The 17,152-nt window shown below is 40.8% G+C and overlaps 2 protein-coding genes and 1 pseudogene across 2 annotated transcripts in view; 2 read left to right on the forward strand and 1 right to left on the reverse strand.

Moving 5' to 3' along the window:
* stab1 (stabilin 1) overlaps positions 1-17,152 on the reverse strand; it is a 64,263-nt gene that overhangs the window by 36,186 nt on the left and 10,925 nt on the right. Inside the window, 15 exon segments of the mRNA XM_018686399.2 lie at positions 274-369; positions 834-992; positions 1,549-1,642; positions 2,635-2,821; positions 3,843-3,954; positions 4,050-4,136; positions 4,593-4,685; positions 4,844-4,906; positions 5,204-5,362; positions 5,456-5,536; positions 6,973-7,026; positions 7,283-7,396; positions 7,905-7,976; positions 8,136-8,273; positions 16,127-16,249. Coding sequence (XP_018541915.1) covers positions 274-369; positions 834-992; positions 1,549-1,642; positions 2,635-2,821; positions 3,843-3,954; positions 4,050-4,136; positions 4,593-4,685; positions 4,844-4,906; positions 5,204-5,362; positions 5,456-5,536; positions 6,973-7,026; positions 7,283-7,396; positions 7,905-7,976; positions 8,136-8,273; positions 16,127-16,249 — 1,632 coding nt within the window.
* On the forward strand, positions 8,525-11,888 carry LOC108889789 (nuclear factor 7, brain-like; annotated as a pseudogene).
* On the forward strand, positions 12,907-15,823 carry LOC108889787 (nuclear factor 7, brain-like). Its single transcript, XM_018686416.2, has one exon. It carries the CDS (start codon positions 13,426-13,428, stop codon positions 14,827-14,829), a length of 1,404 nt encoding a protein of 467 aa, XP_018541932.1. The 5' UTR covers positions 12,907-13,425; the 3' UTR covers positions 14,830-15,823.

Raw genomic sequence — 17,152 nt, forward strand, 5'->3', positions numbered from 1 at the left:
CAAGTATTTGAAGTAATTTATGTGACTTCAAAGCTTATTTGGAAAGTTTTAGGAGGCCTGTGCTGCTTATCCCGACAGATGTTGTTTTGCCTTTCTCGAATCTCTACAACTTGTAGACAACAACACAAGTGGTGAGTGTGAAGTTAGTCAGACTGTCCACAATTATGAGAATAAAATCTGTAATTTAAATCCTCAGGAAATTAAACAAATCCTTCTTCATGGCTGACACGATATGAGACTTATTAGACACCATGTGTGTGTGTGTGTGTGTACCAGGTCATGGCAGCCTCCGTTCTTTGTGAGGCAGGGGTCGACCAGGTCACACACAATGCCGTCGCCCATGTAACCTGTTTTACAGACACACTCACTCTGCAGTCGCACAGACAGATAAACACACAGGTCTTAACAGTCTTCTACAACATGTACAGTCAGACAGCTGGTCAGTAATTAGCTGTGATGCATCACACAGACTGTAGGAGGTAGGATACAGCACATAATACACAGAAAATACTGCACTTTTCATAACATCAGTGTTAAAACATTAAGAACTAGAAATTAGGCAGTAAAATTAGCCATTTAAAATAAAATAAAACGAGACAAAACTGAGTAAAATATCCCAAATATAGAGGCTGAGAGGTGCTGAGCCAGGAACAGTCAGGAGAGCTCTGTCTGAGGATCTGAGGCTTGTAGTGCAGAAATGACTCAGCAAAGTAACTGGGAGCTAAACCATGAAGTGCTCTAAAAGTAATCAGTTAAATATTCAAATGAAAAATCAATACATATAAACAAAACATATAAACATTGTTAGTAGCTGTTTGTTGTTCATAACTGACCTGTGCAGGTCCGATGTGTTTACAGTCGGCGTTGGGGCTACAGCCTCCTCGACTCTCCAGCTGACAGTTGTTGATTTCCACACACACTTTGCCGTCACCTGTCCAACCCTCAGGACACACACACGACACGTTACCTGGACCCATGTACACACACTCTGCCTGTGGAGACAGAACGAGGGAGGAGAGGATGTGTGATGAAGGCAGACAGGCAGCGTTGAATCCCACAATGCACACACTCAGTTTACCAGTACTGATATTTAATAACTGTTATTTAATTTGTATGAATGGAGCTGATGAGGTTACCAACATCTTTCAGATTCCTTTTTTAAAAGACACTTCCTGTCTGACCACTACACTTTTCATTTGTCACTCAGGTTAAAAAACTATAACTAATACTTAGTAAAAGGATCACCCCCTCTTTTTTACTCTTTCCATAAATATTGGAAATAATACAGTTGCTAATTTAATCTCTAAGGCAGAGGTTAAAAATGTTCAATACAAAAAGAAGATCTCAAATGTTTAAATTGGATTACACAACTTTAAATTATTTTATTGATTGATGGTGAAATTATACGTACTGGCTAAATATTGTTTTGTTATGTTGAGATATTGGGAGGAGGATTTCTGAGTCAAATAAAAAGTTGCAGTGAAAATATGAATAACTGAGGAAGTTTAAATTTTACCATCCACACACACAACAAGCAGTAAGTCTTACGTTGGTGTCGCAGCCTCCTCGGCTGCTCTTCAGGCAGAGGTTGATGGGAGAACAAGAGTGACCATCACCTTCGTATCCGTCCCGACACACACACCTGGTGCAACACACACACAAACACACACAGATGCAGATTAGATGTTGAACAAACTCAATCAATCACTCAATATCAACCTCCTGAGGGGACTAGATGAAAAGTCATAGGAGCAGAGGATATGAGTGCACACACCAATATGATGTTGCAGCAATCCATCCAATAGGTGTTGAGATTTTTCACTGTAAATCACAAATATCAACCTCATAACAGTGTTTGAGGAAAAGTCAGAGGTTCACCGAAGTAACAAATAACAGATTTCTGTACTGAATTCATCAACATTTTCACTGAGAATCAGACAAAAAGAAGCAACAAAACAGCTGAGTCAAACAACAAGAACAAGGAGGCCAGCACGCTGATATTTATCAGAAGGTAAGCTAACATTACTGTAATCAGGGGTTGTAGATCTAATGTGAGCAGTATTATAAGGCTATAAGGAGCTTTCAGTAAGAATGACTGCAGGATTAACGTCAGCTGCCAAACATCTAAATCCTACTCTAGACGTTCAGTAAACGAATGTTACTGAATTTATGTTATCTGACATTTTACCCGCTTATCTCACACTAAGCTCAGGCAGTGATCAGTGTATTACTGAACACTGAGTTAATCTCCATTCAGAGAGATGAGCTGCACTGCAGTGGAGAACAAACAACTGCAATAAGTGAGCAGCTCTGTTCAAACACTTTGAATTTTTGATGAGAGTCAGTCTAATGTGTTACTGCAGAGCAGAATGACATCAACACTGTAAATATCAAGATGGTGACTGCTGTAGTCTCAGAATGGAGGTGGAGGAGGAAGGAATAAAAATGAGACTAAAAATCTCACTGATGAAAACAAAAATGTCTTAGGTTTTTGTTTTTGTTGGCTAAAATTAACATTAACAAGATGAGAAATGTGACTAAACCTAATACAAGTTTTCATGAAAAGACAGAAAAATAAATCAAGACCAGCTGCCACAATTAACACTAGCAAAAGTAGTAGTAGTAGTATCTTACATAGTATGCAGTCCTGTGTGTGTACAGTATGCGTGGATGTGACAGTGTTCCTGCAGTCCGTCAGAGTTGCACGGCGTGGCCTTCTTGTCACATTTTTCTCCAGAGTATCCCTCCAGACACGATCCTCTCCGACACAAACCACCACTGCCTGGACGGTTATCACACACACCGTGGACACACACACACTCTGAGGCCACACACACACAGAGACACACACATCATGTGATACTTTCAGGTTAATCAGTCATAACAGTGGAACAACATCATATTGATATGTCACTGAGGAGGTCATGGTGTCCACATTCAGTTCACCCTAAGGCCAAACGGACACGAGACAAACAGCAAAACTAGTGCAAGTAGTAATTCCACTAGATAATAATCCAGTTAAACTTCAGAAAATGAGACTCATGGATAATAGTTACTATTAGAACATAGGATGGACCTTAATCCCCTCAAGTCTGTTATGTTTCCTCTAGTGCTACTTTAAGATTAATACTTGTGGTTTTAAATGAAATGTCTCAACAGCTCTTGGATGTGTTGCCATTAAATTTGGTGCAGACATTTACGTCCTTTTCACGATGAAGTGAAATAATTGTGGTGATACTTTTTCTCCAGTTTAATTTGTCCAAATACCTGCAAAATTAAAAACATAATTCATGCATCTCTTGTCTCCTGTGTCCTTGTGATAACAGCAGCTAAAGTTACACTAAAATTACACTAAATTAGCCGTTATTATCCGTCTCATTAAAGCAACAGAGAAAAATATCTCCAGCCATTTGTACACATACGATCAAATACAAGGTGCACCAAGCTGCTGCAGCATTTAGCTGATCCCTGATCAGTTCAGCCATTGAATGATCTGTGTGGGTGAGAGAGCGCTGATCTGTAGGTGCGAGTTAGTGTCTGGGAAGATGATAATTCAGAGACTTGACTCGCTCATGTGTTTGTGCTGAATTATTAGGGACAGCACCTCCTCCTTCTAGACTGGAGTAAAGACGACCCTGATTTGCACTGTAGCCCAGGAAAGACAAACAAGGCTTGGATATGGCCACCTGTCAATAAAAGCATCTTAAATCTCATCTGGATCTTACGCAGATGAGAGACACCTAATGAAAAGTGTAAATGGGGCCTTCGCCTTGTCTGAATATGTGTTAAAGCTAAAACAGGTGTTGGTTGCTCTCTCTGTGTTAACGAGGAGGAGCTGTTACCTTCGTCACAGTTGTCTCCGTGCTTCGATGGCTCTGAGCAGATGTGGCAGGCGACACCCTTGAAGCCTGATTGACAGCTGCATGAGCCGTTGCCTTGGATACCGTCGAAGCACTGCACGTAGTAAAATAAATAAATAAATAAATAAATAAATGAAAATAAAAGATATCAGGCTCCTGTGACAGAGTTGTTTATTGCCTGTCGCTCACCATTCCTTTGTCATAGCAGGGATGCTGAAATCCTCCGATACAGGGTTTACAGTCCGGACCGTAGAAACCTTTACAACACTCTGCTACCTGTTAAACACACAGTTAAGATCGGTGACATGCACTGACAGCAAAGACAGTGCCCATTAAAAAAGGTTAGATAAAGGACTAATCCATCATTTGACCACTGGAAACTGCAGAGTACAACCTCCTGCTTCCTAGCTCTTTAACTATGAACCGTCCTGATGTTGGTCCTTGTTTGAATTCATGCCTGGAAATTCAAGGACCCAAAGGATCTACTGCCAATGTCCTGGACACCACAGGACACCCCAAGAAGTCCTATGTCCGTAACATATTGACTTGACATGTGTAGCAGATCGTCTATTTAGAGTGTTTCTGGCCACCTAATGAATGTAAGTTCAGTATTCCGTCTCTTTTCTCTTTGTTTTTGGTCTCTACCAACCCTTAGTTAAATCATCTGGCTCTTTAAATGTTAAATGCTCCACTGTGTTCACTCTGTTTAGCTTTCAGTGTTTGTACTCTCACCTTTTTGGTGGCGTTGCAGTATTTAGCGCAGCCTTTGTTAAGTGTCGGGTTCAGAGGAGACGTGACGTAATCACAGCCTCTCTGATAACTGTCCTGAAGAGACAGAAACACAGATTTATTGGCTTTCTTAAAATAAGATATGCTATATTTAGTACTACATAGACTGAAAACAAGAGAGTTACCCAGTTACAGTTCCTTTCAGGGGGAAGTGATCAGAACAGAAATACTGCAGTAATAATGATGTATTTTACCATTTCAGTGCTGCCCTCTGGACACTCTGTCTCATAGAGGTAATTGCAGTGAACACATGGACCCTGAAAACACACAATCACACACAGAAATTAACAACACTTAGAGGAATATTCAATCTTTACTATTAACATTATGCTGTTATCTTTAAACCTTTTCTCTGTGGTCAAAGATGAACTATTACAAATCTGGTGATACCGGCTCAAATCATCAGTTAAACCTGTACTGGGCAGAGAGATCGGAGTTACAGTCCTTGACAGTGAGGACTCTGAACTTCTCTACTCTCAGAGTCTGTACGTGGCTTTGCATCCTCTGTATGTTTGTTCATAGTTTGATTCGACTCTCAGCCTCTCTCCTCTCACCACGGTGATCTTGCTCTCAATGACGTCGCAGCGGTGAGGCAGGATGGGGAGGATGGAGGGCGGGTACAGCAGCCCGTCAATCATATGGATGATACCGTTGGACGCTATGATGTTGGTGGTCACCAGATGGACGCCCTTCTCACCCAGCAGGATCTCACCCTGGAGGAGAAAGAGAGCAGTGGGGGAATTAATTAGTCAGTAAAAAAGACAAACTGTGACAGACACTGTGAAGAACCAATCAGAGACACTTACATCGTCAGACACTGTAATGGTGACGATCTGATTGGCCATCGTCTGGATCTGAGGAAGAGCAGCCAAATCGTCGACTGTCAACTGCAGACAGAGAAAATGACTGAGGTTGACAAAGTCCCATTTTTGAAACATGATGTTGGACAGAACAAACATGACATCACTACTCTCAAGGCCTTTTCTGCAGTGAAGCTATAAATGTTAAAGTCGTTGGAGGTTTTTAAATGACAGGTTCACAGTCTTTAAAGAGTTAAAAGGTTAGGTCACTTATCTCTCAGTGATCCTTCCCTTAAAGGCATCACATCTGCTCTGTATACAAAGCTTCTGTTGATGCACATCGCAGGGTCATGGATGAAGACTGGTCAAAAATACTTTGATGAATGAATTCAGCAACAGTACATACTCCATAGCCCACAATTTTCTAAAGCTAAACTCTCCAAAGATACGTCCAGCTGCTGGTAATTTGTGCAACAGGTGTAAATATTCACCTGTAACTTTCATTTTGGTTTTGTTTGGGCTTTTTGATTGGAGAAACCAGTACAACAACACTGTTTGGTATCCAGTCTTAAAGTGACTCCTTTTCTAAAACACAACTGCATTTTTTTACTGACAGCCCCAAGATTCATTCTGCTTAACTGGACACAATCTGCTCCTCCCTCCTTCAAACACTAAATCAGAGATATATTCTTCTTAAAACTGCAGACGATTAGATTCAGCTTACAAAGTCGACAAGATAAATTTGTCAAGGTGTAGCAACCCTGTATTTTCTACTCAACAAACCAGCTGTTGTGTGGAGAGTCTGCTGTTTACCATATCATTCAACGTTACAACATCTTTTTTTCTTCTTCTTTTTTCTATTCTCTGAGCATGTATTTGTATATTTTGATTGACTACTGAGGTGCTTGATACATGAGTTTTAGAGGTCGTTTTGTGTTTTTATTTCTGTGAGAAGAAACATTTCTATGACATTTGACATATTAAATTGTGAAGAAGCTGAAGAAGAACAATAGTCAGGAGCCCATGTGAAGATTATAACAGGTTTTTCTTGCTTTAATCATTCCTCCTGTTCATACTGAGAGATCCCTACTGAATGCATTTCATCACACAAGTCCTCCTTCTGTTTTATAGTGTGTTCAGAGGTTTATCTGAGGCTAAAATGAAGCTTCAGCAGTTTGAGTTAATCAAGCCAAGAGTAAATTTACAGTGTTTTTAGTGTAAAATTCCCTCCCTGACAAAAATGGGAATGGTATACTAAAACTATCACTTTGAAGATAGCTGCTTGAACATATACTTTGACTGTAAAAAAAAGTTAATCCTCTGAAAAGCAGGAACTGGATCATAAAATAAGATTGAAGAGATATCCTGCTGCAAACAATGTTGAATAGAAAGTCACTTTCATCACTAGCAAACCAAAAAGGTCAAGAGGCAAAAATGAAGAAAGAAGCAGAAAGAAAGGAATTATTGATAGATTGATGGATAGATGGATTGGTGGAGGGAGCTTTGGATTGCGGGTGTCTTACCACAGCCTGGGAGAAAACATGATGTCTGAGGAGTTCCTGAAGTTTATGTTTGGCCTTGAAAAAAAAGAGTATTGATTCTGATTATCACATAGCATAATGATAAAATGACTAATGCTTGGCAGCTGAAGTGGTTGTCAACATTATGTTTGGAAATGACTGAGCATTTTTTTGATTAAACTAAATATTTGTTTAGTTTTTAATGATTTACATCTTTAATAGGAACCAACAAAGTATTCACACTCAGAATAACACATTGCTGGTTTTTGTCTTTTCAAAAGATTTGTTGAGACTCCCCTCCCTGTGTCCTTACATCGTTCAGCATGTACAGGATACTTCCATCTCTAGCTCGATCCACAGCTTGATTGGTGGGGATGAACACAGTCAGGGGTCCTGGACCCCGTAGAGGAGGGGGTGACCCGCAGTTCTGCAAACACACACAATCACATCGTATCTGACTGTAAAAGCTTAAAAAAAATCACAAGTTGGGTATTTTCTGACTGCATGATTCAATATTGTAGAATAAAATGCAAAAATGTCTTGAGCTTGTGTTGGTCTGGATTGTTAGTCAAGCATTTAACCAACAACCCATTGACTTTGGGACAAGGGAACCATGAGTGCTAAAATGCTAACTTACTTCTGGGTTTTAGGACTCATTCCTGCACCAAATACTGATTTTTTCTTCAACTGATAAAATAATAATAGGTCATAGCATTATTTGAAAGCATTCTCGCTTTAGTGCCTAAAGCTTTTGCTCAGGACTGCAAATAGGAGGCTAAAAGACTGAAGCTAAAGCTAAATGATGGAGCAGTTTATCCAACTGTCCTGAAAATCTTGACTCTTTTCTCGAAATGACCAATAATTGATTTCTTCTCACGTGGAGATAAAAACAAATATCTCTGTGATGATGTTACAGGCCAGCACAAGATACTCACATCAACAAGAGACAGGAAGCGGTTGTATTTTCCATCCTTAGTCAGAATCTCTGCAATTGTCTTATCAGCAAACTAGACACAAGGAGAAAACAAAAAAATTTTTAAAAAGTGTCAGGTTGGGTTCAACCCTAAGCCAGATTTTTACTGTTACTGTTGTTGGGGGGGCAAATATTTTTGTTAGGGGGACAGATTTCCCCCACAGGCTTTTAGCCTGAGTTTTCTTTAACTCACCTTTTCGTCACGAGAAGATTTGTCAGAAAGTGTGTTTGTGATTGGCCGGTCTATGATGTGGATGATCCCGTTGGCTGCTGGCAGGTCCTCCTGGAGGACGGTGTAGAGTCTGCTGGGGTCATCCATCAGAATGAACTTCTAAAGAAACCAAACAGAAAGACAGATAACAAGAGAGACTATCACTGTGTTTATCTGGATGTAACTAATCTGCAACAATCAGATTTTTTTAACAGTGCAGGAACTAGAGTTGGAGTCTCAGTTGATTTCTTTGATGTGCTGACAGGTGAAGTTGATGTGTAGGAAAACACATGAAAAACGGGTAAACATAAGGATCTGAGCAAATTGACAATGGCCAAATTGTGATGGCTACTGGGTGAGAACATCTCCAAACTGAGCCAACAGAGGAAATCTGATGCTTTGAAAAATGTTCTGCTGGAAAACCTTGGGTCCTGGCATTTATGTGGGTGTTCCTTTGACACATACCACCTGCTTAAACTCTGTTCAAGACCTTCTACACCTCTTCATAGCAACACTATTCCCTGATTTCAGTAGCCTCTTTGAGCAGGATAATGCACCATGCCACTCTGCAAAAAAGGTTCAAGAATGGTTTGAGGAGCATGGCAAAGAGTTCAAGGTTTGGCCTCCAAATTCGCCAGATCTCAATCTGATCAAGCATCTGTGGGATGTGCTGTAAAAACAAATCCAATCAATGGAGACCCAACTTCACAACTTATAGGACTTAAAGGATCTGCTGCAAAGTCTTGGTGCCTGGGTCAGATGGGTCAGAGCTGTTTTGGCAGCATACAAAATATCAGGCAGGTGGTTTTAGTGTTTTGGCTGATTGGTGCATCTTACTGCCTGTACTGAATAGACACCAGAATAGAGAGTACAAGGTGACTTTTTGTCCCTCCACTTTCAGGTTTTCATGTGGACAACTCTGTGCTCAACTATGCACCACAAAAATTATAAAAACCACCATCCTTGTCCTGGCATCAGCGGGAGATGCTACAGGTAGTGATGCACAAATCGACCCATGAACCACCCGGCAGGTCGGGCAGCTTATGGGTCCAAAAGGGTTGGGTCAAAAAGTGACACAGCAGCGTTCCAACCAAGTTATAAATAACTCACAGAAACAATGAGTGCAACAGGCTGTGATGAAAGTCCAACTTTAACCTTTTCTTCCCCTCTCTCTGTCACTATAATTTATAATGCATTAGGCCAGGCTAAAAAAGACAGTGTAGACCAACACGTGCCGGCTTCTGTTTTTCACCTGTACTATGCATCTTTTTCAAAAAATGTAATTCCAAAATATAACGATGAACATGAGTAGTCTGCCAAAATGTCTGAACAAAGCTCCACCCACTCTCTGACTTAACAGACAAACAAGAAACACAACTCATTAATCCTTGCTCCTGAAGATAGACACACACACTGAGAGACAGACGATAACATTCAACATTTACACCAAGACAACCACATCCACTGAAAGAGGACAGCTACAGGAGGGAACACTAGAGACATTGTGATTACTGGGATACTTGAACTTCAACCTGCAGCAGACTCCACAATCTTGAACTGGATGAGCCACAACTCAAAGTGAAAGTAATTTCAGGGAACTTTCTAGACTGACTTCACATGCCTGTTTGCTGTGCTTTTAGGGGGACCAAATGTCTTCCAGATCAGACAAGGATCTCTCCTGTCCTGTCTGCCAGGACATCTTTAAAGATCCAGTTGTCCTGTCATGTAACCACAGCTTCTGTAAAGACTGTCTGCAGAGATGGTGGAAGGGGAAAGAAACATCCGAGTGCCCATACTGCGAGAGAAGATCATCAAAGACTGATCCACCTTATAACTTGGAACTAAAGAACCTGTGTAAGACCCTACAGGAGAGAGATCAGAGAGTTTCAGCAGAGTCTGGGCCTCTCTGCAGTCTGCACTCTGAGAAACTCAAACTCTTCTGTCTGGACCATCAGCAGCCAGTGTGTCTCATCTGCAGAGATTCAAAGATACACAACAACCACAGATTCAGACCCATCAGATGAAGCTGCACAAGATCAGCAGAGAGGAGCTTCAGAAATCCCTAAAGCCACTAGAAGAGAAATTGGAAGCCTTTGAACAAATTAAATTAAACTATGATCAAACAGCAGAACATATTAGATTCCAGGCCCGAGACACACAGTGGAAGATTAAGGAGCAATTTAAGAAGCTTTATCAGTTTCTACAAGAGGAAGAGGAGGCCAGGATCACTGCTCTGAGGGAGGAAAAGGAGCTGAAGAGTCAGATGATGAAGGAGAAGATTGAGGCTCTGAGCAGAGATATAGCAGCTCTTTCACACACAATCAGAGCCACAGAGGAGGAGCTGAGAGCTGAAAGACGTCTCATTCCTGCAGAACTACAAGGCTGCAATGGAACAAATCCAGCAGCGCCCCCTGATGGAGGATCCACAGCTGGTCTCAGCAGCTCTGATAGACGTGGCCAAACACCTGGGCAACCTGACCTTCAACATCTGGAACAAGATGAAGGAGATGGTCTCCTATACTCCTGTGATTCTGGATCCAAACACTGCTGATTCAGAACTTGTTGTGTCTGAAGATCTGACCCGTGTGAGATCTGGGGAGCGAAAACAGCTTCCAAAAAACCTGGAGAGGACTAAGTTCTCCTGCTCAGTTCTCGCCTCTAAAGGTTTTAACTCAGGGACTCACAGTTGGGACGTTGAAGTTGGAGAAAACAAAGACTGGGAATTGGGCGTGATGGGAAAGAACACCAAGATGAACAAACGTCTACAGTCTGGATTGTGGAGAATTTTGGTGTCTGCTGGGAAACTGACAGCGTTCTCCACATCAGGCTCAGAGAAAAATCTGCCACTGAAGAAGCAGCTCCAGAGGATCAGAGTTCATCTGGACTTTGACAGAGGAAAACTGTCTTTCACTGATCTGGATACTAACACACTCATTCACACCTTCAAAAACAATTTTACTGACACCCTGTTTCCATATATTTACACCCAGAGTCGCCTTCCACTGAAGATTATACCACTGAAGGTATGTGTGACAGTACAAAAGCCCAAATAGAGAGGTTGTGCAATATGACAAAATCTATTCAATATCTCTAACTTAGCATGGACTGATAGAAGTGTTATGGGGGTGGTACGGTGGTGGAGTGGATGATGATCAAATTGTTGACAATGCTATTTTAAATGCAATGGTTCTCATAACAGTGTACGTATATACACTCATCAGCCACTTTATTTGGTACACCATGCTAGTACCGGGTTGGATGCCCTTTGCCTTCAGAACTCTAGTTGATTTAGATTTAGTGATTGTAGAGGACATTTGAGTACAGTGAACTTAATGTCATGTTCCAGAGACCAGTTTGAGATGATAAGAGCTTTGTGACATGGAGCATTATGCTGCTGGAAGCAGCCATCAGAAGATGGGTTTTTCCAATCTTCTTTTTTGATATTTTCTCTTTTTCAGACCATTCTCTGTAAACCCTTGAGCTGGTTATGTGGGAAAATCTCAGTAGATCAGTAGTTTCTGAAATACTCAGACCGGCTCATCTGGCACAAACAACCCTGCCATGTTCACAATCTCTTAAATCACCTTTTTTACCATTTCTGATGCTCATTTTGAACTTCAGCAGGACGTCTTGACCATGTCTACATTGAGTCAATGCATTGAGTTGCTGCCACGTGATTGGCAGATTAGATATTTGCATTAACAAGCAGTTGAACAGGTGTACATAATAAAGTGGCCGGTGAGTGTATATATATATATATATATATATATATATATATATATATATATATATATATGTAGAGTAGCTATGACTAGGGATGGGGTTTGATAGCATTTTATTGAATCTGGATCCAGTTTGGTGGGGAATTAAGACATCTGTTAGTTAAAATAATTACTGTCCTGTTTTTATTTCAATCAGTGCAGTAACAATATACATCTCAACTGTTTTGTGTAACAAAAGATAACTTGGCATTTAAAAGTCTTAATAACTGTAGTAATTAACTATCAAACCAAAACCATGGCAAGAGACTCTACTGTCCTGAAGGGTTCTGGGGCATTCACCACATATTTCATCACTTCATTAACCCTGTCATGACTTATCTTTCCTTTTCCTAAAGGAGAAAAGGGCGTACTGCACCTGCAGAAGCCATACAACCTAAAATAAAAACAACACAGTGAAAATAATAATTTTCTTCTATTCAGTGAATATAAATAAACTAAATCACTGATGTTTTGCACAATGCACTTAACTTTACCTGAAGGTGAACTCCTTGTTGAACTTCTAGAGGTCACAGACTCTGATGGCACACAGAAAATGGTCTAATACTGGCAGCAGTCTGAGGCCGAGCACTTTTCCTTCTCAAGTTACCAACTAGAGTTACCTCCTCACAGCTGTATGCTTCTGCCAACCAGTTCAGGTGCAGTTAATTTGCATGTGAATTCTTGAGTCCTCATTGTCATGTTAATATGCTACAAACTAATCTGTAAACAGGCTTTCAATATTTTAGGATTAAATATTCTAACCCATGAAAGAAAAGTAATTCTGTACCAAAAAAGACGTTTTGGCGGTTTGATTTGTCCAAGACAAACTGCTGAAGCCTCATCTTCAGCTAAAATCATTTTAGAAAGAAAGAAAATGAGTGATTTTGTCCTCCATCTCCTACAGTGTAGTTGTATTAAGAAGGATCACTTCACAAGTTCACAGTCAGTGTGGACAGGAGGAATCACTAGACACATTAATTACTCTTCAAATGTACATAAATGTTTGATGCATGGCTGATGTAATGATAATAATTTTCAGCATTTTTAAAGATTTTCATAACACAAGAATGAACAAGATGCTTTTGGTCAAACAACTTGCAGCACTCATCTGATGTATCTGATGTGATAAACGAGCAGTCTGGAGAAATGTCTGAACAAAGCTCCACCCACTCTGACACAACACAGACAAACAGGAAACACAACTTCTTGTTCCTTGTTCCTTGTAAGGAGACACACACACTCACAGAGAGCTAGAGAGACAGACAATAAGATTTACCCTGTCACCAAAACTACCACATCCACTGAAAGAGGACAGCTGCAGGAGGAAACACTGGGAATACAGGAACACTAGAATCCTGTAATACTGGAATACTTGACCTACTTCAACCTGTTGCAGACTCAACGTCATAAAGTGGATGAGCCACAGCTCAAAGTGAAAGTAACTTTCAGGGAAGTTTCTAGACTGACTTCACTGCCTGTTTGCTGTACTTCTGGTTTCATTTAGAGACAAAATGTCTTCCAGATCAGACGAGGATTTCTCCTGTCCTATCTGCCAGGACATCTTTAAAGATCCAGTTGTCCTGTCCTGCAGCCACAGTTTCTGTAAAGCCTGTCTGCAGAAATGGTGGAAGGGGAAACAAGTACGTGAATGTCCGTGTTGCAAGAGAAGATCATCAAAGACTGATCCACCTCGTAATTTGGCTTTAAAGAACCTGTGTGAAACCTTCCAGCTGAACAGAGATCAGAGAGCTTCAGCAGGGTCTGAGCCTTTCTGCAGTCTGCACTCTGAGAAACTCAGACTCTTCTGTCTAGATGATCAGGAGGCAGTGTGTCTTGTCTGCAGAGATTCAAAGAAACACACTAAACACACATTCAGACCCATCGATGAAGCTGCACAAGATCAGAGAGAGGAGCTTCAGAAATCCCTGAAGCCTTTACAAGAGAAACTGAAGCTGTTTGAACAAGTTAAAGGAAACTGTGATCAAACAGCAGAACACATTAAGGTCCAGGTCCAACACACAGAGAGGCAGATTAAGGAGCAGTTTAAGAAGCTTCACCAGTTTCTACAAGAGGAAGAGGAGGCCAGGATCACTGCTCTGAGGGAGGAAGAGGAGCTGAAGAGTCAGATGATGAAGGAGAAGATTGAGGCTCTGAGCAGAGAGATAGCAGCTCTTTCACACACAATCAGAGCCACAGAGGAGGAGCTGAGAGCTGAAGACGTCTCATTCCTGCTCAACTACAAGGCTGCAGTGAAAAGAGTCCAGCAGCGCCCCCTGCTGGAGGATCCACAGCTGGTCTCAGGAGCTCTGATAGACGTGGTCAAACACCTGGGCAACCTGACCTTCAATGTCTGGAACAAAATGAAGGCGATGGTCTCCTATACTCCTGTAATTCTGGATCCAAACACAGCTGACCCAGAACTTATTGTGTCTGAAGATCTGACCAGTGTGAGGTCCGGAGAGCGAAAACAGCTTCCAAAAAACCCGGAGAGGGCGAAGTTCTCCTGCTCAGTCCTTGGCTCTGAAGGGTTTAACTCAGGGACTCACAGGTGGGATGTTGAAGTTGGATTAAACAAGGACTGGGAACTGGGCATGTTGGGAGAGTACGTCCAGACGAACGGACGCCTACAGTCTGGATTGTGGAGAATTTTGTTCTCCAACGGGAAACTGACAGCGTTCTCCACATCAGGCTCAGAGAAAGATCTGCCACTGAAGAAGCAGCTACAGAGGATCAGAGTTCATCTGGACTTTGACAGAGGAAAGCTGTCGTTCTCTGATTTTGATACTAACACACTCATACACACCTTTACTCACACTTTCAGTGACACCCTGTTTCCATATATTTACACTGAGAATCGCCTCCCACTGAAGATTATACCAGTGAAGGTCTGTGTGATGGTGCAAAAGCCCAAATAGAGATTATTATAATAGGGCTGTGCAACATGACAAAATTTACTGACAGATTAATTAGTCAAATTCCGATACTAATACCACAATGCATGATGCTGATGAACACGATGAGGCTGATAGAAGTCTTATCAAGTTTAAGGTGGTGGGGTGGATGATGATTAAATTGATGATAATGCTGACTTAAAACACAATGGTTCTTATATGTAGAGTAGTGATGACTGGGATGGGGTCTGATAGCACTTCACTGAATCTGATCCAAACCCTTATTGTTTCTATTGTTTGGTGGGGAATGTAGACACTCGTTTTACTGTATTTTATCACTTCATTAACCTCGTCCTGACTCATCTTTCCTTCCTTTCTTTCCTGTGCTGCAGCTGCAAAAGCCATAGGCTGAAGCCGAGCACATTTTGCAGATGTTTCCTTGTCTTTGGAGTATTTAAGCCATCTGCCATGTTTATACATGATTGTTTGAGGTATCACAGGTTTGTTTGCGTCACCAATCTTTTTGTTTCTTTACCAATGCCTGTAAATCCAGAGAGGGGAAAAAGAGACTAAATAAACAGAGAAGGTGAATGAAAGATTCAAGAAGGGTTTTATTGGCTACAGAGCTTAATAAATCAGGGTACTTTACCAACTTGGAAGAAGACCCAAAATGAAACAAGTTATCGGAACCAATCGCTAGTGATGATGGTGACCAATCTGTGATGATGCTTTTACTGATACTGTGACACTATATCTTTACTTTATTGTTATGTGATGTAAATTATTTTAAAACTTAATGTTGCGGCAGGATAAAACACTGTGAGAGATAAGCTGAGTATGAAAAGTAGGTTTTAGTTGATAGCTATTTAATTTGTGTTATGCTATGTTAACAGTATCAATGTCAACAAAACTGATCTGATCTTACAGAAAAAAGATGATTTTCTGTAGCAGAAACTAAATCTATAACTTGTGATTTTTTATTCTAATTGTGGAACCAATAAAAATTAAGTTAAAACAACTCTTCATTTGGACAATGTGTTGTTTGGTTGTTTTGAACATTTTTACCTCATGAAGACTTTTTCCATTCTCATGAACAAGTGAATATTTGTTCCATCTTCAGTTTGGCTACTGTGACTGCTAAATTATATTGTTGAACTTTTTAAGACGCTGGTCCAAGAAAACTTGATCTTCTACAGTAATTATGAATGAAAGAGAGATACCAGTCGCTGTCCTGAATATGTGGATCATTTTTCCTAAACCATCAACCAAATACGCATTTTTGGCTCTTTGAGGGCTGTGGAGTTTGGAAAGGAAGTATCACCTTGTTGTCTTTGGTCCTCAACCTGGCTCCTCCGTACATGTTTAAGTCTCGCCCCTCCAGATCCTTGTAAAGGTGCTGACCCAGGATCAGGTGGTTTTTACACACCAGCTCCTCATTAACACCCTGTGGAGATAAAGCAAATGAGTGATCATTTTCTTCCTACTTATGATGAGTATATAGTGTATTATAAGACCAGATATTAAAACAAATAAAGCAGAAAACAAATAAAATGGGTTGTACTGATTCGTCCAGTATCAACATTTTGCAACTTGCTAGATATCTAAGATATGAACATTTTCTGGCCAGTCTCAACACTTCATCAGATTTAATGATCAATGACTTATTGATCAGCTATACAAAGCAGCATCCAAAGATTCTTTGGGCTTAAAGAGTTTAGGAAATTCCAAGGACTGTGATTTTATTTTACTGTTTAAAATTCCACAAACATGCTCTGTTTAAATTATTTCTTAAAATGTCCAAAATTTTAAAATCTCCAATTCAAGTTTCTATGGTTACATCAGACTTCAGTGTGTGTCTGTGGATGTGCGTGTTTGTGCCCAGAGGCCTGACACTCTGGTTTGTTCTAGTTTGTTCTGACCATCTGTCATTAGTTGTCTCTGTTTCCAGGCCAAGCTCTCTGTGTGTGTGTGTGTGTGTGTGTGTGTGCGCGCGCGCACGCGCGCGTGTGTGTGTGTGTGTGTGAGTGAGAGAGAGAGAGAGAGAGCGAAAGAGTGTGTGTGTGTGTGTGTGTGTGTGTGTGTGTGTGTATACATGTCTGTGTTTGGGTGGACAAATTTTAGCTGGAAACCATCTAGGACATTTGGGGACATGTCTACATTGTGAGGTCATTCCGGGCAGTCCTCAACTTCAAAGGGCTGTTTGAGGGGTAGGACTCATGCTGGGATCAGACATGATTTTTTTATCTTTCATAATGGTCGTCATGTCAGATTAGGCAATCGTAGTCTTGTAGCATCTTAGTTGGGAGAATGGAAACAGTACGAGTTTGACTCCGACCAATCATAGTTC

The sequence above is a fragment of the Lates calcarifer genome, linkage group LG12 (assembly GCF_001640805.2).
Source record: "Lates calcarifer isolate ASB-BC8 linkage group LG12, TLL_Latcal_v3, whole genome shotgun sequence".
NCBI classification, from domain to species: domain Eukaryota; kingdom Metazoa; phylum Chordata; class Actinopteri; family Centropomidae; genus Lates; species Lates calcarifer.

Bases quoted from the DNA above. Each gene is read 5' to 3' on its own strand.
- LOC108889787 (XM_018686416.2), top strand. From the start codon at position 13,426: ATGTCTTCCAGATCAGACGAGGATTTCTCCTGTCCTATCTGCCAGGAC.